General features: G+C 44.9%; 2 protein-coding genes and 1 pseudogene across 2 annotated transcripts; all 3 read left to right on the top strand.

Annotated features, from left to right (window-relative positions):
* Nucleotides 1-3,351: 3,351 nt before the first annotated feature.
* LOC132208068 (ferritin heavy chain A-like) lies at nt 3,352-5,554 on the top strand (annotated as a pseudogene).
* Nucleotides 5,555-7,282: 1,728 nt separating this feature from the next.
* On the top strand, nt 7,283-10,630 carry LOC132208067 (ferritin light chain-like). The gene is made up of 3 exons (XM_059643815.1): nt 7,283-7,426; nt 10,141-10,260; nt 10,484-10,630. Exons 1-3 carry the CDS (start codon nt 7,283-7,285, stop codon nt 10,628-10,630), a joined length of 411 nt encoding a protein of 136 aa, XP_059499798.1.
* Nucleotides 10,631-16,281: 5,651 nt separating this feature from the next.
* On the top strand, nt 16,282-18,567 carry LOC132208064 (ferritin, middle subunit-like). Its single transcript, XM_059643812.1, has 4 exons — nt 16,282-16,383; nt 17,353-17,499; nt 18,069-18,194; nt 18,421-18,567. Exons 1-4 carry the CDS (start codon nt 16,282-16,284, stop codon nt 18,565-18,567), a joined length of 522 nt encoding a protein of 173 aa, XP_059499795.1.
* Nucleotides 18,568-27,012: the final 8,445 nt, after the last annotated feature.

Here is a 27,012-nt window from a genome sequence, read left to right as displayed (position 1 = left end):
AATCAGCCCTGAATTACAATGTGACTGGTTTGTGTAAGGGCTTTAACAGGATCAGGATATCACTGACAGGCAGCATTTATTATCCATCTCTGATTACCCAGCCAGCCCATGAGTGATTCAAATTAAAACCCTTTGCTGTGGGGTTACACATAGGCCAGATCAGGTAAGGATGGCAGTTTATTACAAACAAGGACATTAGTGAACCAGAAGAGGCTTGTTTGGACCCTGTCTTCTGGAATGAGAATGATGTGCGTGAAATTCAGTGATGTCAGACAGACTCAGGATAACAGGTAGCAGTCTAACACTCCAGAATGTTGACAGCCTCCATCAAACGAGTAGCCACTCTCGTCAATCCTTCCACCACTGACATACGCAGAGACTGCAATATATACCATCTACCAAAGCTCCTTAGACAACTTCTTGAAACCATAACTACTTTCCATCGGACAAGGGCTGCAGATATGTAGGAACACCACGCATCTCCACATTCTACACCGATCACCCGGCGTTGGAATCGTAACCCCACGTTCCCTCCCTAACAGCAGTATGGGTTTGATTACACCAAATGGGCTACAGTAATGCAAGAAGGCAAATCACCACATTCTCGAAACTAATGTTGGCCCTGATCTCTGAGGGGTTCAAATACCTCTGGATGGAGAGGTTTTGGTGAAATTGTCAAGTTCCTGTTCAACCATAGCCGGAGTGCACAGTTCTGGCAGGTTCGACCCAAAGATGGTTATGCACGGAATTTCTGGAAGTAACCTGGACAGAGAGATGGTTAATTCATGATAATGGCTTGTCCAGTCCCTCTGTGTAGAAGGTTAAAGGATGGCTGTAATTGATATTTTTCGGAGGATTAATGGATTTGACAGGGTAGAGAGGAAAGAACCCATTTCTTCTCAATGATCATCTCGGACTGTGCGTAGAATGGGATGACAATCTTCACATGAGAACTACATCATCCAGGACCATGTCAAAAACAGTTACTTTGTGGAAAGGACAATATCTGCACGCACAGATATTTACTGCACAAGGTTTGATGTTGCCAATCGCTTTCCAATTTCAAGACATAAAAAAAGTGAGTAATGCATTTTCGTAGAAGAAACACAGAAAGACAAAACAGGCTCGATGTTACAAATCTGATGTGAGTACAGGAGCTCAGAGACTTTTGGTTTCAAGTATGTGATTATATGAAAGTGATCAGGCAGGATGAAACTGTTATTAATGGAGATTTAGCCACTTATGTGAACGTTGTGTTTTCAAATTGAGGCATCGAGTATAAAAGCAATGAATTGATGTTACACCTCTACAAATCATTGGTTAGACCACATTTCCATTATGTACTCAGTTCTGGGCGTGGCATTCAAGGCAGGACATGAAAAACCTCAAAAGAGTTCAAAGGAGATTTATTAGAATGACCCCAGGAGTGAGGAATTTTAGATACACGGAAAGATGAAGGAAAATGGGGTAAATCTCCTTGCAGGTGACCTTATTGAGAGGTGACCTTGTTGACGTGATCAAAACTATGAACAATTTTGATAGAGTAAACACGATATTCTGATTTCAGCAGTTGACTTGTCAGTGACGAGGGGTCACAGTTTGTCAGTAGGGGAGATCAGAGTGAAATGGGAAGAAACCTCTTTGCTCAGAAAGTTGTTCGGATTTGGAATGTGCTGCCTGGGAGAGTGACGGAGGTCGATTCCATGGGTGGTTTCAAAACAAGAGTTGGATATGTCCTTGGAAGTGACGAATTTAGAGAGGGACAGAGATAGGGCTGGAAAGTGGGACTAATCAGGTAGCTCTTTCAGAAGCTAATACAGGAACGGTGGGCTGAACGGCCTCCTGTTGTGAAGAACGCTCTGAATTTCCACCCAGGAAATTCTGAGAGTTTGGGGACGGGGTTTGAATTCCACCTGTAGAAGGCACCTTTAATGTGGGAAAGCTGTTACACGCCAGCAGAGACATGCTCCTTTACACAAGGTAGACCCAGTTCCACAGGTTAAGAAATGTTGACTGGGGATCCCCCCACTGCTGACCAACACCCACTGTCACAGCCAACGATCGCACACACCTATCTTCCACCTGGATGGCCGCTGGGAACTGGTTTTGCATTGCACCTTATCAGGACCCTCCCCTCGATCATACCGTCCAGGGTGGCCCTGCCAGGAGGTGAAATCCTCTTCACTTATCACTCTGAGAACCAACAGAACACTCGAGGCTCTCCATCACTGCGAGGTGACAATCCACAGGCAGGAGCTGGAGGCAGGGAGATCCTGCTCAGGTACAGACCCACCACAGAATCGGAGAATTGTTATGGCACAGCAGGAGGCCATTCGGTCCTTTGTGCCTGTACCTGTTCTGGTTGTTTTCTAAATCTGCCTGTAGAGCTGATTTAAGAGCTCTGGATCTGGTAGGAACTTGTACCAAGGCCTCTTGGTCCAAAGCTAGGGACATTACCCCTAAACCACAAGACCCTGGCTGCGCTGGTTGCACAAACATAGAATCATAGAAAAGAAATGTTGAGTCGGCCATTCATCCCTTCCAGCCTGCTCTGCCATTCCATGTGATTGTGGCTGATTCCATAACTCAGCACCATATTCTCACCCTCTCTGCAATCCCTTTTGATCCAGCCCTCAAAGCTCTCCCCAATTCCTGTTTTAGCTTCAATCCTTTTCTGTGGCAGAGAATTCCACAGGTTCCACCACCCCGCCCCCCGAGGTGAAGAGATTTCTCCTCCCCTCAGTCCTAAACGTATCCTTAGATTGCAAACCCGGGTCCTGGCCTCCCCCATAATCAGGAACATCCTTCCTGTCTTTTCCACAGCTGACACTGTTATAATTTTCTATGACCCAGAGACAATTTCCCACCCTTCTTTCCCAAATCCCAGCACAACAAGCTGAGAAATGGATGCCCCTCTTCCTCACTGAATCCTTCATGCAGTTGGTCACAACCACCTTAATTTTTAAAAAATGTGTAACTTTTTTGAAACCAAATTGACTTCTTTTAGAAAAGAACCAAATGACCCATGACCTGATTGAGTGGTGCAGAAGGTTTGAGATGCCGAATGGCCTCCTGCTGTTCCAATCACAGAATAACCATCCAGACCTGGCTCTCATCTCCACCTCTGATCAGCTCTGCTTAACACACCCTCCCCCTCTCTCTCATTGGTGCCTGTATGCATGGGTGGTTCCTGATTGGCCGGCAGCAACTGTCAGTCATCATCAGTTCTGCCTCTCTCTGTGTGACTGCAGGATGGTCCCAGGACTATAAATACAAGAGCCTGTGGGAGAGAGAGACTTAGTTCTAGAGTTTTCTTGGTGCTTGTGAGCAGGAATAGTGAAGATGGTTTCCCAAGTGTGTCAGAACTACCACAAGGACTGTGAGGATGCTGTTAACAAGCAGATCAACCTGGAGCTCTATTCCTCCTATGTTTACCTCTCCATGGTGAGCTTTGTGGAATTGAAGCCTGCGCTATGATAGTGTTGACCTGTTTGGTTTTTACGCTGGGTTAATGAATTAGCTGTAACATGTATTATTTTCTGTGGCCCTTCCCCTGTTGCAATCTAGTGCAGGTCTTAACACTGACTCTCTGTTCAAAACCTGACCATTGTCTTCATGTCCAACTGGCTCCTGGATGTGGATGCCCAGCTTGCTGTCTCTGGACAATGTAACCCTTGGTGATTTTTCATCTAACTCTGGAGGGATGATGTGTTTTTTGTCAATAACTAAATTTTAAAATTGGTTGCATTCCTTTTCTCAACAAAAGCCTTCCCTGGTGGAAACTTTTCCTGACACAAATATACTCCTTTTTGTTTGAAAACTTGCCCTAGTCACCAGACTGTCTTGTGCTCAAGATGTAAAGTTCCCTGAACTAAAAGAACAGCAGCTGATGGACACTAAACACCAACAGAAAAGCTCTAAACATCTGGTTGAAAACCAAGCTCTGGGTCCACTGACCCTTTCTCAAGTGGCTTTGAGCTATGCAATGTGAGGAAAGAGGCACATTTTCACACTATGAATGTGATTTTTTTTTTTTCTCTCCCTAACAAAGCAGTTAGAATTCTGTGGAGTGGATGGTAGGACACTGGGGTTATTCAGGTGGGTGATGGTGATAATGAGGCTGCTGACTGAGATTTCTGGCTGTGCTAATGAACACATGTCCCTTCATTCAGTTGGACAGGGGCTGAACTGGTCTCCACCTCCTGAACAATAGTGTTTCTAACCTGCAGAGCAGGGATGTCTAATGGCTATAGACAGCTCTCCACTTCATCAGGCACTATGCGTCTCTCTCTCTCTTGACCACAGGCCAGGGATTGCATTTGCTTTTTGTCCTTGATTTCCAGAATGCTGGTGAAATATCTGCACAAAGGCTGGTTAAGTATCTGTTGTTTGGGTTATAATCCATGGAAGGTGACTTCCTGCTTTTGTCTGTTTTTTTAACCACTTAAATGTGGAATCAAGATGGTGCCCAGGTTAGTTCCTGAGTGAGGAGTGTCATTCACGAATTTCAGACAGTTTCCTTTTAACCTCTCTCTCCCCCCACAGTTCTCTTACTTTGACTGGGATGATGTTGCCCTGCATCACTTTGCTGAGTTCTTCAAGGAGCAGTCCCATGAGGAACGGGAACACACTGAGAAACTGATGGCATTCCAGAATAAACGTGGCGGTCGAGTTGTCCTGCAGGACATTAAGTTTGGATTCTGAAGCCTTCTGTTTTGCAGCTATTTGTGAGCAGCTACAATCGACTGGTATCTCCCTCTATTTAGCTTTAGCATTGAACAAATACTGAGTGAAGGGGAGGTTGTTCAGAAAAATAGGCTTCCTTTAGGTGACAGGAAATAGTCCGCAATTGAGATGAACCAGAATAGTGAGTAGATATCAATGTGAATGACTCTCCTTTAGACAGAATGAGGGAACAAAAGCTAAGACAGGAAATTGTTGCAGTGTGGAAAGCAGCAGTGTCCAGCCTTTCTGAATCTGGAAGATGTTTCTAACACCACAATAGTGATACAACTGCCTGCTGAACTCTGCTTTCTGTTCCCACTTCCCTCCCTCCAGAAGCCAGAGCGGGATGAGTGGGGCAATGGTCTGGAGGCAATGCAGAGAGCTCTGCAGATGGAGAAGGTGTGAACCAGAGTCTGCTGGATCTGCACAAACTCGCTTCTGGCCACACTGACCCTCATGTGAGTTTGTAAACTTTATTCTCTCTCTTCCTTGGAAGAAAGTGATGTTTGTGCACTCTCTCAGTTTAAAAATCCAATTACCTTCTCCAAGCCTCCTGCCGGCTGTTAAAACCTATCAAAGGCATCACCTAAGTGGACCTCCACGTGGTAGTGATGGTCACATCTGTCATGTGAAGTCACTTTCAGACACCTTTTTGATCCTCTGGATTAATTTTGTCTTCCAGCTGTGTGACTTCCTGGAGAGGCACTACTTGGATGAGCAAGTGAAGATGATCAAGAAGCTGGGAGATCACATCACCAACCTGAAGAGACTGGGAGCCCCTGACAATGGCATGGGAGAGTACCTGTTTGACAGGCTCACACTCAGCTGAATGGGGTCAATGTGTATGTTGTACATGGTGACATAATGCTAGTTACTTGGTTGTGCTCTGAGCAAATTAAAGTAGTGTTCACCATGGAACTGAGTACTTTGCATAATTTCACAGCTGCTTCTGGCTCTTGGTATTGCTGTTTGACACCTGATCATTAATTCCTTTTCTGTTCTGATTAACCTTTGATTCAATGCCTGCCCCAGTGGTCTGCTCCTTTCTCTTGTCTGTAGGAATTAAGTGGGCAATCCTCGCAGTGGAAATTCCACAAGTGTTCAATTTGGGTTTTTTGGCTAGTAAGCAGTGTTGTATTGACTTTTTATTCCAAACCAGCTTCTAGTCAATATCTTCAGTGAAACCAGCCCCCTGTCTCACTGTTGGACACTGCCCTTGGCAATGTTCAAGTCTCTTTTGTAAATAAGTAGGGGCAGGAAATAGCAGGTTTGGGGAGCATCTGTGCAGAGAACTGTTCTCAGTCCCAGGACCCAAGCTACAGTCATATCTTGTGACAGATGTTGCCAGACCTGTGAGGCTTTCCAGCAATTTTTTTGTCGCACTTCAAATCTAGTGATTTGAGCATACTTTCACTCTTTTGAACAGGAATATATAGTGGAACATCCAGCATCTAAGATGCACTGATCTTTAGCATTTTAGATAAGCAATTGTGTCCAGAGCTGGGAAATTGTTTACTCTCTTTTGCTGCAGTGGGGGAAGGAGTAAGGGCACTGCCTGATTGTAGGAGAATGGCAAAATTTGTTTTCTCGTGTATCAGTCTGTCTAGAAGCAGAAAATGATCCTCATTACGTAATGCAGCAGTGCCCACCTTGGAGCCCCTGTGGTAGAACTTCTATCATTGATCTGCAATGTAGAGATGCCAAAGGCTCAGTAAAAATAAAGCTAGAATGCAAATGCCACTAGCAGAAAGCAGCAGTTTGTGTGCGTAGCAAGGAAATAAGCTCTCCTGATGTACACTGACCGGCATGTACCTCCACCTGCAATGCACTATGGCTGCCTAATTACTGATGCGCAGGGGTGACAGTTTCCTTTATTTAAAGGATGAGGATGTCTCTGAGCTGACATTTATTTATCCAATGTTCCCAAGGCCAGGTCAGAGTCACACACATGGCTGTGGTTGCAGCGTCATATGCAGGCCAGACTAGGTAAGGATGGGTTTTTGACACTGAATATAATGCTCCTCATCAGCTTCTTAATTCTAGAACTCCAGAGAGTTGTCGCACAGAATTAGGAGATCAGTCCACCACTCCAGAAACTTGATGGCCTCCAGCAGCCACTAGATTCATTCTTTGCACCACTGACACACACGGAGTACACTGTGTACCACCTCCCAAAAGCTGTAGAAATCCACCAAAGCTCCTGAGACAAGACTTTCCAAAGCCCTAATTAGTTGCCATGGGAGAAAGGCATCTGACACGGGGGAAAACGACCCCCTCTAAGTTCTCCATCGCGCTACCTGCCATCCTGAGTTGGAAACATAACACTCCAGTGTCGGTGGATCAGAATCCTGGAATTCCCTCACTAAGAACATTGTGGATCTGACTACAGCAAATAGGCAACAGCAATTAAAGAAGGAAAGCCACCCCATTCTCTTGTGGTGGGCATGATCTCAGAGCGGGTCAAATACCTCTGGCTGGGCCTTCTTCTTTTGTGAAATTGTCAAGTTCTAGCTCAACTCCATCTCGAGTGCACGGTTCTAGTAGGTTCAATCCAAAGATGCTTACGCACAGAATTTCTGGAATGAACCTGGGCAGAAAGTTAATTGGCTCCGATGATAATCGTTTTCCCAAGTCCCTCGATGTAGAAGTGGACGGGATGTCTGTGCTTGAAATTTACAAGTGGATTCATGGATTTGATAGGGTAGATAGAGAGATCCTGCTTCTTTTCAATTCGCATCCAGGACTGAGAGGGGGGAATATGATTACATTCCTAGTAGTAGAAGTAAATCATCCATGATAAAGCAAAAAACAGCTGCTTTTTGGAAAGGATAATATGTGAATGAGCAGTTAGATATTTATTCGGTAAGATATTGATGTTGCCAATCACTTTCCCATTAGAACATATGACCAAACAGGTAGATGAGAGAAAACCGGTTGATGTGGTGTATATGCATTTCGGCAAGGCGTTCGATTAGGCTATTGTACAAAATGTGGAGGAATGAGACTGTGGGAGATATAGCAGTTTGGATCAGAAATTGGCTTGCTGAAAGAAGACAGGGTGGTGGTTGATGGGAAATGTTCATCCTGGAGACCGGTTACTCGCGGTGTACCGCAAGGGTCCGTGTTGGGTCCACTGCTGTTTGTCATTTTTATAAACGTAGAAGGATGGGTTAGTAAATTTGCAGACGACACTAAGGTCGGTGGAGATGTGGATAGTGACGAAGAATGTTGTAGGTTACAGAGAGACGTAGATAAGTTGCAGAGCTGGGCTGAGAGGTGGCAAACGGAGGTTAATGCGGACAAGTGTGAGGTGATGTACTTTGGTAGGAGGAACCGGAAGGCAAAGTACTGTAAGATTCTTGGTCGTGTAGATGAGCAGAGAGATCTCGGTGACCATGTACACAGATCCTTGAAAGTTGCCACCCAGGTTGACAGGGTTGTTAAGAAGGCATACAGTGTTTTAGCTTTTATGAACACAGGGATCATGTTCCGGAACCAAGAGGTTATGCTGCAGCTGTACAAAACTCTTGTGCGGCCGCACTTGTAGCATTGTGTACAGTTCTGGTCACCGCATTATAAGAAGGATGTGGAAGTTTTGGAAAGGGTGCAGAGGAGGTTTACTGGGATGTTGCCTGGTATGGAGGGAAAGTCTTACGAGGAAAGGCTGAGGGACTTGAGGCTGTTTTCGTTAGAGAAAAGAAGGTTGAGAGGTGACTTAATTGAGGCATATAAGATAATCAAAGAGTTAGACAGGTTGGAAAGGGAGAGCCTTTTTCCTAAGACGGAGACGGCGAGCACGAGGGGCATAGCTTTAAATTGAGGGGTGAAAGATATACGACAGATGTCAGAGGTAGTTTCTTTACTCAGAGAATAGCAAGGGTGTGGAACGTTTTGCCTGCAACGGTAGTAAATTCACCAACTTTAAGTACATTTAAGTTGTCATTGGACAAGCATATGGACGTACATGGAATAGTGTAGGTTAGATGAGCTTCAGATCGGTATGACAGGTCGGCACAACGTCAAGGGCCGAAGGGCCTGTACTGTGCTGTCATGTTCTCTGTTCTATAACATAAAAGATGAATGCATTTAAGATTATTTTCATTAGAAGGGTGATGGGGTCGGGGGGGAACCTGACTGAGGTCAACAAAATCATGAGAACTATAGACAAGGTGAATAGCAAGAAGCTTTTTCCCAGAGTCGGGGATTCAATGACTCGGCGTCATGAGTTCAAAATAAGAGCAAAGTTTCGAGGGGATTTGGTTAGATTGCCTACAGTGTGGAAACAGGCCCTTTTAGCCAAAAATGTCCACACTGGCCCTTAAAGCATCCCACCAAAACCCCCCACACTTCTGAACCCTACGGGCAATTTATCATGTGGATGTGTGGCAAGCTCTTTACGCAGAGGTTGAAGGGTGCCTGGCACACGTTGCATGTGGAGGTGGGAGACGAAGTCACGCAAGTGTCCTTTTAAGATGTATCTGGACAGGTACATGGATGGGCAGGGAGCAAAGGGATACTGACCCTAGAAAAGAGATGACAGACTTACACAGGATCTCGATCGGTGCAGGCTTGGAGGGCCAAAGGGCCTGCTCCTGTGCTGTGATTTTCTTTGTTCTTAAGTGTGCAATCAAGATGGTGACCAGGTTAGTTTCTGATTGAGGAGTGCCATTGATTAACATCAGATATGTTTCCCTTTCCTGCCTTTCTCTTCCCCACGGTTCTCTTACTTTGACCGGGATGATGTTGCCCTGCGTCACTTGGCTGAGTTCTTCAAGGAGCAGTCCCATGAGGAGCAGGAACACGCTGAGAACCTGATGGCTTTCCAGAATAAATGTGGGGGCCGAATCCTCCTGCAGGACATCAAGGTTAGATTCTGAAGCCTTCTGTTTGCAGCTTTTCGTGAAATACCACTCAATTGTGGCTAGCTCAATCTGTTTAGCTTCAGGGCTGAACAAATGCTGTATGAATGGGGGGTTGCTCACCACAATAAGATTCCCTTCACTAAAAGGAAACACTTTTGCACTTGTGATTGAACAACAGTTGGCAATTGTGATCATCCAGCATTCTGGATGGTGAGCAAATATCAGTGTCTAACGCTGCTTTGGACAAGATGAGGTGTCAAAAGGGAAAACAGAAATCTTTCAGGTGCCGAAAGCATCAGTATGAAGCCTTTATACATCGAGAAGATGTTTCTGATGCCTTGATATCATTCTGATCACAGCATAGCAGGATCTGTTTAGAAATGTCCCCTTCAAGAACAGTACCAAATACAGCATGTGTTTTACCAAGGTCAAGTTGGCCTGTAGTACCTCCCCTACAATGATGAGGGATAACTAACTGATCAGATGTAGACTAATGATACAACTGCCTGCTGAGCTGTGCTTTCTGTTCCTGCTTCCCTCCCTCCAGAAGCCAGAGCAGGATGAGTGGGGCAATGGTCTGGAGGCAATGCAGAGAGCTCTGCAGATGGAGAAGGATGTGAACCAGAGTCTGCTGGATCTGCACAAACTCTCCTCTAGCCACACTGACCCTCATGTTAGTTTGTAAACTTTTCTCTCTCTTTCTTGGAAGAAAGTGGTGTGTTTGTGCACTCTCTGGGTTAAAAATCCAATTACCTTCTCCCAGCCTCCTGCTGGCTGTTAAAACCTTTCAAAGGCATCACCTAAGTGGACCTCCACGTGGTGGTGATGGTCACATCTGTCATGGGAGGTCACTTTCAGACTCCTTTTTGATCCTCTGGACTAATTTTGTCTTCCAGCTGTGTGACTTCCTGGAGAGGCACTACTTGGATGAGCAAGTGAAGATGATCAAGAAGCTGGGAGATCACATCACCAACCTGAAGAGACTGGGAGCCCCTGCCAATGGCATGGGAGAGTACCTGTTTGACAGGCTCACACTCAGCTGAGTGGGGTCAATAATATCTGTTGTACATGGTGACCTCATTCTCGTGAATGGCTTTGGTTGTGCTCTGAGCAAATAAAAGTAGTGTTCACCATGGAACTGAGTACTGTGTCACTTCATAGCTGCTTCTGGTTGCTGTTTTAACAAGTGATCACAAAATGGATTTTGTTCTTTGACAACCTTTTGATTCACTGCCTACCCCAGTTATTGGCTCGGTGTTTGCTTCTGCTGAGCGTCTGTCTGTAGGGATTGAGTGGGCAATCTTGACCTTGGAAATGCCACAACTGGCAAACATCTGCATTGCAGACAATGCCACAACAAAATCTGTCCTCCGCTTCCCCAGGACAATTTTTCAGGACCAGCTTCTGGTCAAAACCATGACTGAAATCTGTCCTGTGCCTAAACAATTGGCATTGCCAAGGCCTGTCCATTCACTCACTCTTCAGCATTTTTGGAAAAACCAAGCTGACACTGGAAACCAGGAACAAAAGCTGCTGGGAAATCTCAGGTTTGGTAGTGAGAAGTGTTGAACAGAACCGGGACACGAGACACGTGTTTATCTCTTGACTGATTTTGTTGGCAGGCCATGAGGTGTTTTCCACCTACTTGTTCTCTTGCTTCAATTCTACTGACTTTAATAGGTCACAAAATTCCTCATTAGAAGAATATAAAGTTGACCAATCGTGCAAGGTACACCTGCTTTTCTGCAACTGTTTACCATTTACATGTTTCCTGAGCTAGAGAATTGGTTTCTCTAGTATGTCCTTTCCATTCAGTAGAATGAAAGCTCTGCTTTCTCCCTGACAATGCTAATGACTATGGCCTCTATTAGGCAATGAAGCAGTGCCCACCTTCTAAAGCATCTGCTGTAACTCCTGTCCTTGCTCTGCAATGCAAAGGTGACAAATGCTGAGGACACCTGGTGAAAATCAAGCTAAAAACAAAATACCACTTGCAGAAGTCAGTAGTTCCAATTTCCTTTACATTTAATTGTGAAGAAAATCAGCTTTCTGATGTAATCTGGCCTCCATGTGGCTCCACACACGCTGCATTGGGTCTAGCTCATTGCTGTCAATCACAATCAGTCACTGGTTTCTAATGGGTGACCACTGACAATTCCTTGACAGGATAAGGATGTCACTGACCAGGCAGCATTTATCCTCTCTCTGAACTGCCCATGGGACAATTAGTCAACCACAGTGCTTTAGGCTTGGTGTCATATACTGGCCAGACCAGGTAAGGATGGCAGTTTGGCAGTTCCCTTCCCTGAATGACTTCAGTGAAAAGGATATTTTATTCAGACGAGGAATTGCATGCTCATTTTTAGGTTCTTAATGCCCGTAGAGAGTTGTTCAGACAGAATCAGGACAATGGGCATCAGTCCAACACTCCAGAAGCTTAAGAGTTGCCAGCTCAGAGCAGCCACGAGATTCACTCCTTCCACCACTGACACACAGGGACTGCAATGTGTACTATCACCAAATGTTGTAGAAATCCACCAAAGCTCCTTAGACAACACCTTCCAAAGCCCCCATTACTTGCCATGGGACAAGGGCAGCAAATACATGGAACACAACCGCCTCTAAATTCTACACCAAACCATTCACCATCCTGAGTTGGAAACATGGTCCCATTCCCCTAGGTTGCTGGATCAGAATCCTGGAATTCCCTCCCTAACAGCATTGGGGATCTGCCTACACCAAATGGGCAACAGCAATTCAAGAACATAAGCCACCACATTCTCTCATCTAATGTTAGGCCTGATCTCCGAGGGTTTCAACTACCTCTGGCTGATGGTTCTTTTGTGAAATTGTCAAGTTCTAGCTCAACCACTGCTGGAGTGCTCAGTTCTAGCAGCTTCGACCCAAAGATGGTTATGCACAGAATTTCTGCAATGAACTTGGACAGAGAGCTGGTTCATTGATGACAACGGCTTGTCCCAGTCCCTCTGTGTAGAAGGTTAAGGGATGGCCGTGTTTGAAATTTCAGAGGATTAATGGATTTGACAGAGTGAACAGACAGAATCTATTTCTTGTCTATGGTCATTGAGGACTGTGTGCAAAATAGGATTATAGTTTTCACATTCCAACTGAATCATCCAGGATAATGTCAAAAACAGCTTCTTTGTGGAGAAGATAATATGTGCACGTGCTGTTAGATATTTATTGGGTAAGGCTTGACTTTGACAATCACTTTCTAATTTCAACACTAAAAATATGTGAATAACACATTTTGTTTGAGAAACATAGAAAGACAAAACAGGCTCGATGTTACAAATCTGATGTGAGTACAGGAGCAGAGAGACTTTGGGTTTCAAGTATGTGATTATCTGAAAGTGACCAGCCAAGATGAAGCTGTTATTGAGAAGGCTGAGGTGAACCAAGCATGTGGATGAGGGAAGGGCAGTTGACATGGTGTACATGGACTTCAGTAAAGCCTTTGATAAGGCTACACATGGTAGGCTATTGGAGAAAATACAGAGGCACAGGATTGAGGGAGATTTAGCAGTTTGTATTAGAAACTGGCGTTCTGTGAGAAGGCAACGAGTGGTGGTTGATGGAAAATATCCAGCCTGGAGTCAGGTCACTCGTGGTGTGCCTCAAGGATCTGCTTTAGGACCACTGCTGTTTGTCATTTTTATAAATGACTTGGACGCAGGCATAGGTGGATGGGTTAGTAAGTTTGCAGATGACACTAAAGTCGGTGGAGTGGTGGACGGTGTGGAAGAATGTTGCACGTTGCAGGGAGACTTGGATAAACTGCAGAATTGGGCTGAAAGGTGGCAAATGGAGTTCAATGCAGATAAATGTGAGTTGATTCACTTTTGGGGGAATAGCAGGAAGGCAGAATACCGGGTCAATGGAAAGATTCTTGGCAGTGTGGATGTGCAGATGGCTCTTGGTGTCCATGTACATAGATCCCTGAAAGTTGTCACCGAGGTTGATGATGCTGATAAGAAGGCTTACCGTGTGTTAGGTTTTATTAGTAGAGGGATTGAGTTCCGGAGCCGTGATGTCATGCTGCAACTGTACAAAACGCTAGTGCGGCCTCATTTGGAATATTGCGTGCAGTTCTGGTCACCCCATTACAGGAAGGATGTGGAAGCATTGGGAAAGGTGCAGAGGAGATTTACCAGGATGTTGCCTGGTCTGGAGCGCAGGGCCTATGAAGAAACGCTGAGGGACTTGGATCTGTTCTCATTGGAGAGAAGTAGGCTAAGAGGGGATTTAATAGAGACATACAAGATGATCAGAGGATTAGATAGGGTGGACAGTGAGAGTCTTTTTCCGAGGATGATGACTTCAACTTGTACAAGGGGGCATAGCTACAAATTGCGGGGTGGTACATTTAAGACATTTGTCAGAGGCAGGTTCTTTACTCAGAGAGTGGTAAGGGCGTGGAAAGCCCTGCCTGCCAATGTAGTTAACTCAGCCACGTTAGGGGCATTTAAACAGTCCTTGGATAAGCATATGGATGATGACGGGATGGTGTAGGAGGTGGGGCTTGGATTAGCTCACAGGTCGGCGCAACATCGAGGGCCGAAGGGCCCGTTCTGCGCTGTATTGTTCTATGAACCTTGTGTTTTCAAATTGAGGCATCGAGTATAAAAGCAATGAATTGATGTTACACCTCTACAAATCATTGGTTAGACCACATTTCAATTATGTACTCAGTTCTGGGCGTGGCATTCAAGGAAGGACAAGAAGAACCTGCAAAAGAGTTCAAAGGAGATTTATCAGAATGAGCCCAGGAATGAGGAATTTTAGAGACACGGAAAGATTAAGGAAAATGGGGTAAATCTCCTTGCAGGTGACCTTATTGAGAGGTGACCTTGTTGACGTGATCAAAACTATGAACAATTTTGATAGAGTAAACAGGATATTCTGATTTCAGCAGTTGACTTGTCAGTGACGAGAGTTCACAGTTTGTCAGTAGGGGAGATCAGAGTGAAATGGGAAGAAACCTCTTTGCTCAGAAAGTTGTTCGGATTTGGAATGTGCTGCCTGGGAGAGTGACAGAGATGGATTCCATGGGTGGTTTCAAAACAAGAGTTGGATATGTCGTTAGAAGTGACGAATTTAGAGAGTGACAGAGATAGGGCTGGAAAGTGGGACTAATCAGGTAGCTCTTTCAGAAGCTAATACAGGAACGGTGGGCTGAACTGCCTCCTGTTGTGAAGAACGCTCTGAATTTCCACCCAGGAAATTCTGAGAGTTTGGGGACAGGGTTTGAATTCCACCTGTAGAAGGCACCTTTAATGTGGGAAAGCTGTTACACATCAGCAGAGACATGGTCCTTTACATAAGGTAGACCCAGTTCCACTGGCAAAGAAATGTTGACTGGGGATCCCCCCACTGCTGGCCTTCACCCACTGTCACAGCCAACGATCGCACACACCTAATCTTCTACCTGGATGGCCGCTGGGGACTGGTTTTGCATTGCACTTTGTCAGGACCCTCCCCTCGATCGTACCGTCCAGGGTGGCCCTGCCACGAGGTGAAATCCTCTTCAGGTATCACTCTGAGAACCAACAGAACACTCGAGGCTCTCCATCACTGCGAGGTGACAATCCACAGGCAGGAGCTGGAGGCAGGGAGATTCTGCTCAGGTACAGACCCACCACAGAATCGGAGAATTGTTATGGCACAGCAGGAGGCCATTCGGTCCTTTGTGCCTGTACCTGTTCTGGTTGTTTTCTAAATCTGCCTGTAGAGATGATTTAAGATCTCTGGATCTGGTAGGAACTTGTACCAAGGCCTCCTGGTCCAAAGCTAGGGACATTACCCCTAAACCACAAGACCCTGGCTGCGCTGGTTGCACAAACATAGAATCATAGAAAATAAATGTTGAGTCGGCCATTCATCCCTTGCAGCCTGCTCTGCCATTCATGTGATTGTGGCTGATTCCATTACTCAGCACCATATTCTCACCCTTTTGATCCAGCCCTCAAAGCTCTCCCCAATTCCTGTTTTGGCTTCAATCCTTTTCTGTGGCAGAGAATTCCACAGGTTCCACCGCTTCGCCCCCCCCCGAGGTGAAGAGATTTCTCCTCACCTCAGTCCTAAATGTATTCTTAGACTGCAAACCCTGGTCCTGAACTCCCCCATAATCAGGAACATCCTTCCTGTCTTTTCCACAGCTGACACTTATAATTTTCGATGACCCAGAGACAATTTCCCAACTTTCTTTCCCAAATCCCAGCACAACAAGCTGAGAAACTGATGCCCCTCTTCCTCATTGAATCCCTCATGCAGTTGCTCACAACCACCTTAATATAAAAAAATGTGAAAACTTTTCTCAAACCAAATCACCTTCTTTTAAAAAAGAACCAAATGACCTCTGACATGAGTGAGTGGTACAGAAGGTTTGAGATGCCGAATGGCCTCCTGCTGTTCCAATCACAGAATAACCATCCAGACCTGGCTCTCATCTCCACCTCTGATCAGCTCTGCTTAACACACCCTCCCCCTCTCTCTCATTGGTGCCTGTATGCAGGGGTGGTTCCTGATTGGCTAGCAGCAACTGTCAGTCATCATCAGTTCTGCCTCTCTGTGTGACTGCAGGATGGTCCCAGGACTATAAATACAAGAGCCTGTGGGAGAGAGAGACTTAGTTCTAGAGTTTTCTTGGTGCTTGTGAGCAGGAATAGTGAAGATGGTTTCCCAAGTGTGTCAGAACTACCACAAGGACTGTGAGGATGCTGTTAACAAGCAGATCAACCTGGAGCTCTATTCCTCCTATGTTTACCTCTCCATGGTGAGCTTTGTGGAACTGAAGCTTGTGCTATGATAGTGTTGACCTGTTTGGTTTTTACGCTGGGTTAATGAATTAGCTGTAACATGTATTATTTTCTGTGGCCCTTCCCCTGTTGCAATCTAGTGCAGGTCTTAACACTGACTCTCTGTTCAAAACTTGACCATTGTCTTTGTGTCCAACTGGCTCCTGGATGTGGATGCCCAGCTTGCTGTCTCTGGACAATATAACCTTTGGTGATTTTTCATCTGACTCTGGAAGGATGATCTGGTTTTGGTCAATAACTAACTTTTTTAAACTTGGTTGCATTCCTTTTCTCAACAAAAGCCTTCCCTGGTGGAAACTTTTCCTGACACAAATATACTCCTTTTTGTTTAAAACCTTGCCCTATTCACCAGACTGTCTTGTGCTCAAGGTGTAAAGTTCCCTGAACTAAAAGAACAGCTGCTGTGAGACATTAAACACTAACAAAAATAGCTAGAAAAGCTCTACAGAGCTGGAAGAAATCCAAGCTCTGGGTCCATTGACCCTTTCTCAGAAGTGGCTTTGAGCTATGCAATGTGAGGAAAGGGGCACATTTTCAGACTGGTTTTTTTCTCTCTCTCTAACAAAGCAGTTAAAATTCTGTGGAGTGGGTGGTAGGACACTGAGGTTATTCAGGTGGGTGATAGTGATAATGAGGCTGCTGACTGAGCTTTCTCATTGTGTTAATGAACACATGTCCCTTCATTCAGTTGGACAGGGGCCAAACTGGTCTCCACCTCCTGAACAATCGTGTTTCTAACCTGCAGAGCAGAGATGTCTAATGGCTATAGACAGCTGTCCCCTTCATCATCCATGGAAGGTGACTTCCTGCTTTCTGTTTTTTAACCACTTAAATGTGGAATCAAGATGGTGCCCAGGTTAGTTCCTGAGTGAGGAGTGTCATTCATGAATTTCAGACAGTTTCCTTTAGCCTCTCTCTTCCCACAGTTCTCTTACTTTGACCGGGATGATGTTGCCCTGCATCACTTTGCTGAGTTCTTCAAGGAGCAGTCCCATGAGGAACGGGAACACTCTGAGAAACTGATGGCATTCCAGAATAAACGTGGAGGTCGAGTCATCCTGCAGGACATTAAGGTTGGATTCTGAAGCCTTCTGTTTACAGCTTTTTGTGAGCAGCTACAATCTACTGGTATCTCCATCTATTTAGCTTTAGCCTTGAACAAATACTGTGAAGGGGAGGTTGTTCACCAAAATAGGATTCCTTTAGGTGAAAGGAAATACTCTGCACTTATGAGGGCAATTGAGACTCACCAGAATAGTGAGTAGATATCAATGTGAATGACTCTCCTTTAGACAGAATGAGGTAACAAAAGCTGAGACAGGAAATTGTTGCAGTGTGGAAAGTAGCAGTGTCCAGCCTTTCTGAATCTGGAAGATGTTTCTAACGCCACAATAGTCAAGCCAGAAATTACTTCCATTGGTACCCATTCTCTGCATGTGAATTCAGAGAATCTACATTCACAGTAGAATGTGTTTACAAAATTTGTATTCCCTCAGTACAAAATCTAGCTGTCGTCTTCCAATTCAAGTTGGTTTGCAGTACCTCCCCTACAATGATGAGGGATAACTAACTGATCAGATGTAGACTAATGATACAACTGCCTGCTGAGCTGTGCTTTCTGTTCCTGCTTCCCTCCCTCCAGAAGCCAGAGCAGGATGAGTGGGGCAATGGTCTGGAGGCAATGCAGAGAGCTCTGCAGATGGAGAAGGGTGTGAACCAGAGTCTGCTGGATCTGCACAAACTCTCCTCTGGCAACACTGACCCTCATGTGAGTTTGTAAACTCTTTCTCTTTCCTTGGAAGAAAGTGGTGTGTTTGTGCACTCTCTGGGTTAAAAATCCAATTACCTTCTCCCAGCCTCCGGCAGGCTGTTAAAACAAAACCTTTCCAAGGCATCACCTGAGTCCACCTCCGCTTGGTGATGATGGTCACATCTGTGATGGGAGGTCACTTTCAGACACCTTTTTGATCATCTGGATTAATTTTGTCTTCCAGCTGTGTGACTTCCTGGAGAGGCACTACCTGGATGAGCAAGTGAAGATGATCAAGAAGCTGGGAGATCACATCACCAACCTGAAGAGACTGGGAGCCCCTGCCAATGGCACGGGAGAGTACCTGTTTGACAGGCTCACACTCAGCTGAGTGGGGTCAATAATATCTTTGTTTATGGTGACATAATCCAAATAATTTGGTTGTGCTCTGTGCAAATTATAGTGTTCACCATGGAACTGAGTACTTTGCATAATTTCACAGCTGCTTCTGGCTCTTGGTATTGCTGTTTGACACCTGATCATTAAATCCTCCTGTTATTTCTGATTAACCTTTGATTCAATGCCTGCCCCAGTAGTTTGCTCTTTTTTTCTCTTGTCTATAGGAATTAAGTGGTCAATCCTTGTAGTGGAAATTCAGTGTTGAGCCTGTGGTGTTTTTGGGTTTGGCTAGTAAGCAGTGTTGTACTGAATCAATTTTTCAGGACCAGCTTCTAGTCAATACCCTGATTGAGCAGCCCCCTGTCTAAATGTTTGGCTCTGAGCTACAGCCCTTCCCTGTGCAATGTTTAGGTCTTGTTGAGATAATCAGCTACTGGAAATCTCCAGTTTGGCAGCTTCTGCGCAGGGGAAACTGTTCTCGGTCCCAGGACCTGAGACACATCATCTTTTGACAAGTGTTGCTAGACCTGTGAGGTTTTTCCAGCAATTTGTTCTTGCACTTGGAATTTAATATTTGTGCATACATTCACTCTTTCAAACAGGAATACCAAGTAATACATTTAGCATCAAAGATGCACTGCTTTTTTCAGATTTTATTGATAAGCAATTGCTTCCACAGGTAGGGAATCGGTTTCTCTCTCGTTTTCCCCTTTCTGCCTTATCAGTGGTGGAAGGACTTTGTCCAGTGGCCGCATCTCGGAGAATGGCAAAATCAGCTTTCCCTTGTATCAGTCTCTCTCTTCATTTAGAATGACCTGTATTTGGAAATGCAGCAGTGCGCACCTTGGAGCCCATGTGGTAGAACTTCTAGCATTGCTCTGCAATGCAGAGATAACAAATGCCAAGGGCACATGGTGAAAATAAAGCTGGAACCAAACTACCACTGGCAGAAAACAGCAGTTCAGATTTTTACCTTATTTACAATGAAATCAGTGCTCCTGCAGCTGACTGCACATGTGCTGCACTATGGCTGCCTAATTTGTGATGGTCTCCTTTTATTAAAAGGATAGTGTTTATTATCCATGTCTGGTTGTCCCAAGGCCAGGCCAGAGTCAAACAATTAGTGTAGTTGTAGGGTCATACGCAGACCAGTTAAGGATGGGTTTTTGACACTTAAGCTAATGATTAGCATTAAGTTAATTCCAGAGTGTTGTCAGACAGAATCAGGAGAACAGTCCAACACTCCAGAAACTTGATTGGCTTCATCTCCAAGCAGCCACTGGATTGCCTCTTTCCAACACTGATGTGTGGGGACTGCAATGGGTATCATCTCCCAATTCCTATACAAATCCACCAAAGCATTCTAAAGCCCCTATTACTTGCCATGGGAGAAGGATATCTGATACATGGGAACATCACGCTCTGTAATTTCTACACCAAGCTACTTGTTGTGCTGAGTTGGAAACATAACCCCATTCCTCCAGCATTGGTAGATCAGAATCCTGGAATTCCCTCAAAGGCAACATTGTGGATCTGCCTGCGCCACACGGGCAACAGCAATTCAAGAAGGCAAGCCACCATGTTCTCTAATCTAATGTTAAGCCTGACCTCAGAGTGGTTCACATACCTCTGGACGGAAGTTCTTTGGTGAAATTGTCAAGTTCAATTACATGGGGACTCCACAGGTCTAGCAGTTTTGACCCAAAGCTGGTTATGCACAAAACTTCGAGAATGAACCTGGGCAGAGAGCTGCTTAATTGATTACGATAATGTTTGCCCAAGCGCACCCCCCCCCCCACCCTGTGTGGAAGTGTAAAGGATGTCTGTGCTTGAAGTTTCCAAGTGAATTTGAGAGGATAGACAGAGATCCTGCTTCTTTTCAATCCTCATCTAGGATTGCGAGTGGGGAATATGATTACATTCCGAGCATTAGCTGTAAATCATCCATGATGAAGCCAAAAACAGCTTTGCTTTGGAAAGGATAATATGTGAATGAGCAGTTAGATTTTTTTATTCAGTAAGATTTGATGTTGCCAATCGCTTTCAAATTTCAAAATAAAAGATGAATGCGTTTTGGTTGAAGAAACATGGAAAGACATAACAGGCTTGAGGTTACAAATCTGAGGTGAGTGCAGGAGCAGAGGGACTTTGGGTTCAAGTGTATGATTATTGGAAAGTGACCGAGCGGGACTAAGCTGCTATGAAGAAGGATTTTGTGAAATGTGTTTTCAAACAGACGCAGACAGAATAAAAGTGAGGAATAGATGTTACACCTCTACAAATCATTGGTTCGACCACATTTGCAGTGTTGTGTTCAGTTCTGGGTGTGGTATTTAAGGAAGGACATTAAAGCCCTGGACAGAGTTCAAAGCCCACTTACAAGAATGACACCAGAAATGAGGGATTTTAGATACAAGGAAAGATGAAACAAATTGGGGTAAATCTCCTTGGAGCATAAATGTTTAAGAGGTGACTCTGTTGAAGTGATCAAAATAATGAACAATTCTGTCAGGGTAAAGAAGGATATTCTGTTTTCACCAGTTGATTATGGCAGTAATGAGGGGTCACCATTTGTCAGTAATGGAGCTCTGAGATGAGGACAAAGGTCTCTATTCAGAAGATTGTTAGGATTTGAAATGTGATGCCTGGGAGAGTGGCGGAGGTAGATCCCATAGGTGGCTTCAAAACAAGAGCTGGATATATACTTGGATGTGATGAATAAAGAGGGCATAGGGCTGGAGATGGGGACTAGGTGGGTAGCTCTTTCGGAAGCCGATACGGACATGATGGGCTCAATGGTCTCTGTCATTAAAAATCCTCTGAATGTCCACCCAGGAACTTTTGTAAATTTTGGGTTTGTATTCCTCTCTGTCTTAAATGTCCAAGCCAGTCCTCTTACATCAGGATACCCTGATCCTGGACTCCCCCCATCATTGGGAACATCCTTCCTGTCCTTGCCCCGTCTGATCCTGTCACAGTTTGCTACGACCCAGAGCCAATTTCCCACCTTTCTGTCTCATATCCCAGCACAACAGGCTGAGAAACTGACACCTCTTCTTCATTGACTTCCTCATGCAGTTGTCACAACCACCTTAATTCAGAAACAAAATGTTCAAGCTTTTTTCAAACCAAATGCAGTTCTTTTTAAAAAAGAGCCAAATAATTTATGAAGAAGTGTCCAGACCTGAAACGTCAGCTTTCCTGTTCCTCTGATGCTGCTTGACCTGCTGTGTTCATCCAGCTCAACACCTTGTTCTACAAATGACCCATGAACTGATTGAGTGGGACAGCAGGTTTGAAATGCTGAATGGCCTCCTGCTATTCCAATCACAGAATAACCATCCAGACCTGATTATCATCTCCACCTCTGATCAGCTCTGCTTAACACACCCACCCCCTCTCTCTAATTGGTGCCTGTATGCATGGGTGGTTCCTGATTGGCTAGCAGCAACTGTCAGTCATCATCAGTTCTACCCCTCCATGGGTGAGTGCAGGATGGCCCCAGGAGTATAAATACAGAGCTTGTGGAAGAGCAACTCACTTCTTGAGTGGTTTTGGTTTTAGTCAGTGGGGATAGTCAAGATGGTCACCCAAGTGTGTCAGAATTACCACAAGGACTGTGAGGATGCTGTTAACAAGCAGATCAACCTGGAGCTCTATTCCTCCTATGTTTACCTCTCCATGGTGAGCTTTGTCACATTGAGGACCTGACCTCAAATTGAAGCCTGTGATAGACTTGCATTGACTCTCTTAGGTTTATTTTCTTGCTTAGTTTAATGATTTAGTTGTAGCATATGTTTTGGTCTGTGGCCCTTCCCTGACTGAATCCAGTCAAATGGTTCACACTGACTCTGTTGGAAACTTCATGTTTGTCTTGTATTGCAACTGACTCCTGGGTGACCATGGCCACTTTGTTATCTCTGGACAATGTACCCCTTTTGTGATTTTTCTCCTTGCTCTGAAGGGATGAGCTGGTGTTGCTGATAAACCTATATTTTCCTTTAAATTTGGTTGCAATTTTTGAAAGAAACACTTTTCCCTAGTGTGAATGTTTCTGTGCAAAATGTACTTGCACTATTAAAATGTTGCTCCATTTGCCAGGCTGTCCTCTGCTCTGGCCCTAAATGAGTTTTTCTGTTCTAAAAGAACAGCAACTCCTGGAAATTAGGAACAGCATAAAGAGCTGGAATAGCTTTACAGATCTGGCAGGACTTATAGAGAAATCAGTTCATGTTTTGGGTCCAGTGACCCTTCCTCAGAAGACATCCTCCTAGCTATTCAGCAGGAGGAAAGACAAGTGTGGTATGTTCTCACACTCCACATGTGAAATACTGAAGAAACAAGTTAGAACTTAGTGCTGGGGAGAAGGTAGGACAGAGTGGGGTTATTCAGGTGGGTGATGTTGATAATGCTGGAGCTCACTGCGATTCATGGTTCTGTTCATCCATGTGTCCCTTCATTCACTGCAGTGTTCCTGATTGGCTGGTTCTATGTCCTCTCTTTTGGCTATAATCCATGGGAGAAGACCTCTTGTTTCTGCCTGTCTATCATGTTCCAGTAATTAAATGTCCAGTTCTGGTTGCCACACTAACAAAAGGATGTGAATGCTTTGGAAGGGGTACAGAGGAGGTTCACCAGGATGTTGTCTGGTATGGAGGGTGTGAGCTAGAAAGCAAGGTTGAGTAGATGAGGCTTATTTTCACGAGAAGGTGGGAGATTTGGGGGTGTGGTCCTGATTGATCCCCTCAAATTCATGAGGGGTGTAGACAAGGTGGATAGCAAGAAGCTTTTTCCTAGAGTGGGGGACTCAATTACAGGGGTCATGAGCTCAAAGTAAGAGCAGCAATGTTTTTAGGGGAGATTGGGTTAGATTCCTTTCAGTATGGAAACAGGCCCGTTAGCTCCAAGTCCACACTGGCCCTTGAAGCATCCCACCCAGACACATTCCCCTATATCCCCCATACTTCTGAATGCTATGGGCAATTTAGCATGTGGATATGCTTGGAAAGCTCTTTACGCAGAGGTTGGAGGGAGCCTGGCACACATAACCTGTGGAGGTGGTAGACGAAGTCACGCTAGTGTGTTAAGATCCAGCTGGACAGGTACATGGATGGGCAGGGAGCAAAGGGATACTGACTGCAGAAAAGAGATGACAGACGTAAACAGGATCTCAATCGGTGCAGGCTTGGAGGGCCAAAGGGCCTGTTCCTGTGCTGTGATTTTCTTTGTTCTTAAATGTGGAAACAAGATGGTGACCAGGTTAGTTTCTGTTTGAGGAGTGCCACTGATTGACTTCAGATATGTTTCCCTTTCCTGCCTTTCTCTCTCTCTCTCCCCACAGTTCTCTTACTTTGACCAGGATGATGTTGCCCTGCGTCACTTTGCTGAGTTCTTCAAGGAGCAGTCCCATGAGGAGCAGGAACACACTGAGAAACTGATGGCTTTCCAGAATAAACGTGGAGGCCGAATCCTCCTGCAGGACATCAAGGTTGGATTCCAAAGCTTTCTTTTTCTGCTTTTTGTGAAATACCACTCAATTGTGGCTAGCTCAATCAGTTTAGCTTCAGGACTGAACAAATGCTGTATGAATGGGGGGTTGATCACACAATAAGATTCCCTTCACTAAAAGGAAATACTTTTGCACTTGTGATTGAACAACAGTTGACAATTGAGATCATCCAGTATTCTGGATGGTGAGCAAATATCAGTGTCCACCGTTGCTTTGGACAAGATGAGGTGTCAAAAGGGAAAACAGAAATCTTTCAGGTGCTGAAACCATCAGTATGAAGCCTTTATACATCTAAAGATGTTTCTGATGCCTTGAGATCATTCTGATCACAGCATAGCAGGATCTGTTTAGAAATGTCCCCTTCAAGAACAGTACCAAATACAGCAGGTGTTTTGCCAAGGTCAAGTTGGCCTGTAGTACCTCCCCTACAATGATGAGGGGTAACTAACTGATCAGATGTAGACTAATGATACAACTGCCTGCTGAGCTGTGCTTTCTGTTCCTGCTTCCCTCCCTCCAGAAGCCAGAGCAGGATGAGTGGGGCAATGGTCTGGAGGCAATGCAGAGCTCTGCAGATGGAGAAGGTTGTGAACCAGAGTCTGCTGGATCTGCACAAACTGGCCTCTGGCCACACAGACCCTCATGTGAGTGTGGTGTATTTAAATCGGGGATTTTGTATAAAACCAGGAATCAGACACTTGGACCTTTTCGTTAGCCACAAGATCTCATTTGACATTGTGGAGGGTTTTCTTGGGTTATACCAAGATCCTCCAGTTTCTAAAACTGAGCACTTGCTCACGTGTATTTGGCAATCTCCATGACATCACTTCACTGTTAGGTCTCCCAAGCTGTATTTGGTCAGATTTAACCAGTTCCCCTCTTTGCTTTCCAGCTGTGTGACTTCCTGGAGAGGCACGACTTGAATGAGCAAGTGAAGATGATCAAGAAGTTGGGAGATCACATCACCAACCTGAAGAGATTGGGAGCCCCTGACAATGGCATGGGAGAGTACCTGTTTGACGGGCTCTCACTCAGCTGAAAGGGGTCAATATCTATATCTGTTGTACAAGGTGACCTCATTCTACTAAATGACTAGTTGTGCTCTGAGCAAATTAAAATAGTGTTCACCATGGAACTGAGTACAGTGTGTAATTTCCATAGCTTCTGGTTCTTGGAGCTTTTTGTGTTTTCATGTCTGATCATCAATCCTTTGTTCTTTTGTGACATCCTTTGATTCAATGCCTGCCCCAGTAACTTGCTCAGTGTTTGATTTTTCTGCTGTGTCTGGGGATTGAGTGGGCAATCCTTTTATTGGAAATTCCATAACTGGTAAGGTTGTTGACAGATAAATCAGCATTACTGACCTCTACTCACAGGGACAAGTTTGCAGGACCAGCTTCTAATCAATACACTGACTGAAATCAGTCCTTTGCCTAAAGGGTTGGCACTGATCCAATGCACTGCCCTTGGCCATGTGTTTGGGTCTCTTTTTTTAAATAAGGAGATTCTGGAAACCAGGAACACAACCTGCTGGGAAATCTCAGGTTTGGCAGCATTGGGAGGGAGAAGGGTTGAACAGAACCTGGCCATGAGACACGTGATCATCTCTTGTTTGATTTTGTTGCCTGACAGTGAGGTGTTTTCCAGCAATTTGTTCTAATGCCTAGGTGTTAATCATTTTTGTAGATCGTAAAATTCCTCCTCCCAAAGAGTAAGATACAATGCTGTTCGACAGTTTTTTTTCTTTTGACTGAAGCAATTGGTTATTGCACTCTTCCCTGAGCTAGGGAATTAGTTTCTTCAGTATCTCCTTTTTATACATGTAAGAGAAAGGAAACATCTACCTTGTCTTACAATGCGAAAGATGAGGAATGCTTTGGGAATGAAGCAGTGCCCACCTTGTTCCCTGTGTGACAATTTCTATTATTACCCTGCCACAAAGAGGTGACAAATACAGAGGATGCCTGGTGCAAAATCAAGCAAAAATGCAAAGAGCAAATGCAGAAATCAGCAGTTTCAATTTTCAAGCAGATCAGATCTCCTGCTGTCAACTGGCTGATCTGTGACTCCACACAGTGCACGCTGGGGGCCTAATCACTATCAATCAGCCCTGAATTACATTGTGACTGCTTTGTGCAAGGGCTTTTAACAGGATCAGGCTATCACTGACAGGCAGCATTTATTATCCATCCCTGATTACCCACCCAGCCCATGAGTAATTCAAATTAAACCCCTTTGCTGTGGCCGTAGGGTTACACATAAGCCAGAGCAGGTAAGGATGGCAGTTTCTTACAAACAAGGATAGTAGTGAACCAGAAGAGGCTTGTTTGGACCATCTCTTCTGGAATGAGAATGATGTGCAGGAAATTCAGTGATGTCAGACAGAATCAGGAAAACAGGTAGCAGTCTAACACTCCAGAATGTTGACAGCCTCCAGCAAACGAGCAGCCACTTTAGTCAATCCTTCCACCACTGACATATGCAGAGACTGCACTATATACCATCTACCAAATGCTGTAGGAATCCACCAAAGCTCCTCAGACAACTTCTTAAAACCATAACTACTTTCCATCAGACAAGGGCCGCGGATATGTGGGAACACCATGCCTCTCCACGTGCTACACTAAGCCACCGCTCCTCTGGCGTTGGAAACATAGCCCCACATTCCCTCCCTAACAGCAGTATGGATTTGCCTACACCAAATGGACAACAGTAATGCAAGAAGGCAAGTTACCACATTCTCGAAACTAATGTTAGCCCTGATCTCTGAGGGGTTCAAATAACAAATGGAGAGGTTTTGGTGAAATTGTCAAGTTCCAGTTCAACCACAGCCGGAGTGCACGGTTCTGCCAGGTATGACCCCAAAAATGGTTATGCACAGAATTTCTGGAAGTAACCTGGACAGAGAGATGGTTAATTCATCATAAT

This window comes from Stegostoma tigrinum, unplaced genomic scaffold (assembly GCF_030684315.1).
Source record: "Stegostoma tigrinum isolate sSteTig4 unplaced genomic scaffold, sSteTig4.hap1 scaffold_275, whole genome shotgun sequence".
In the NCBI taxonomy this organism is placed as follows: Eukaryota; Metazoa; Chordata; class Chondrichthyes; order Orectolobiformes; family Stegostomatidae; genus Stegostoma; species Stegostoma tigrinum.
This window is presented reverse-complemented; position numbering and strand designations above follow the sequence as displayed.

Excerpts from the sequence above, each read along its gene's own strand:
- LOC132208067 (XM_059643815.1), top strand. The coding sequence starts at position 7,283 with ATGCTTACGCACAGAATTTCTGGAATGAACCTGGGCAGAAAGTTAATT. Across the intron at positions 7,427-10,140 it reads GGATTCATGGATTTGATAGG|GAGCAGGATGAGTGGGGCAA; the intron begins GTAGATAGAGAG and ends CTCCAGAAGCCA. Across the intron at positions 10,261-10,483 it reads CTAGCCACACTGACCCTCAT|CTGTGTGACTTCCTGGAGAG; the intron begins GTTAGTTTGTAA and ends TTTGTCTTCCAG.
- LOC132208064 (XM_059643812.1), top strand. The coding sequence starts at position 16,282 with ATGGTTTCCCAAGTGTGTCAGAACTACCACAAGGACTGTGAGGATGCT. Across the intron at positions 16,384-17,352 it reads CCTATGTTTACCTCTCCATG|TTCTCTTACTTTGACCGGGA; the intron begins GTGAGCTTTGTG and ends CTCTTCCCACAG. Across the intron at positions 17,500-18,068 it reads TCATCCTGCAGGACATTAAG|AAGCCAGAGCAGGATGAGTG; the intron begins GTTGGATTCTGA and ends CCCTCCCTCCAG.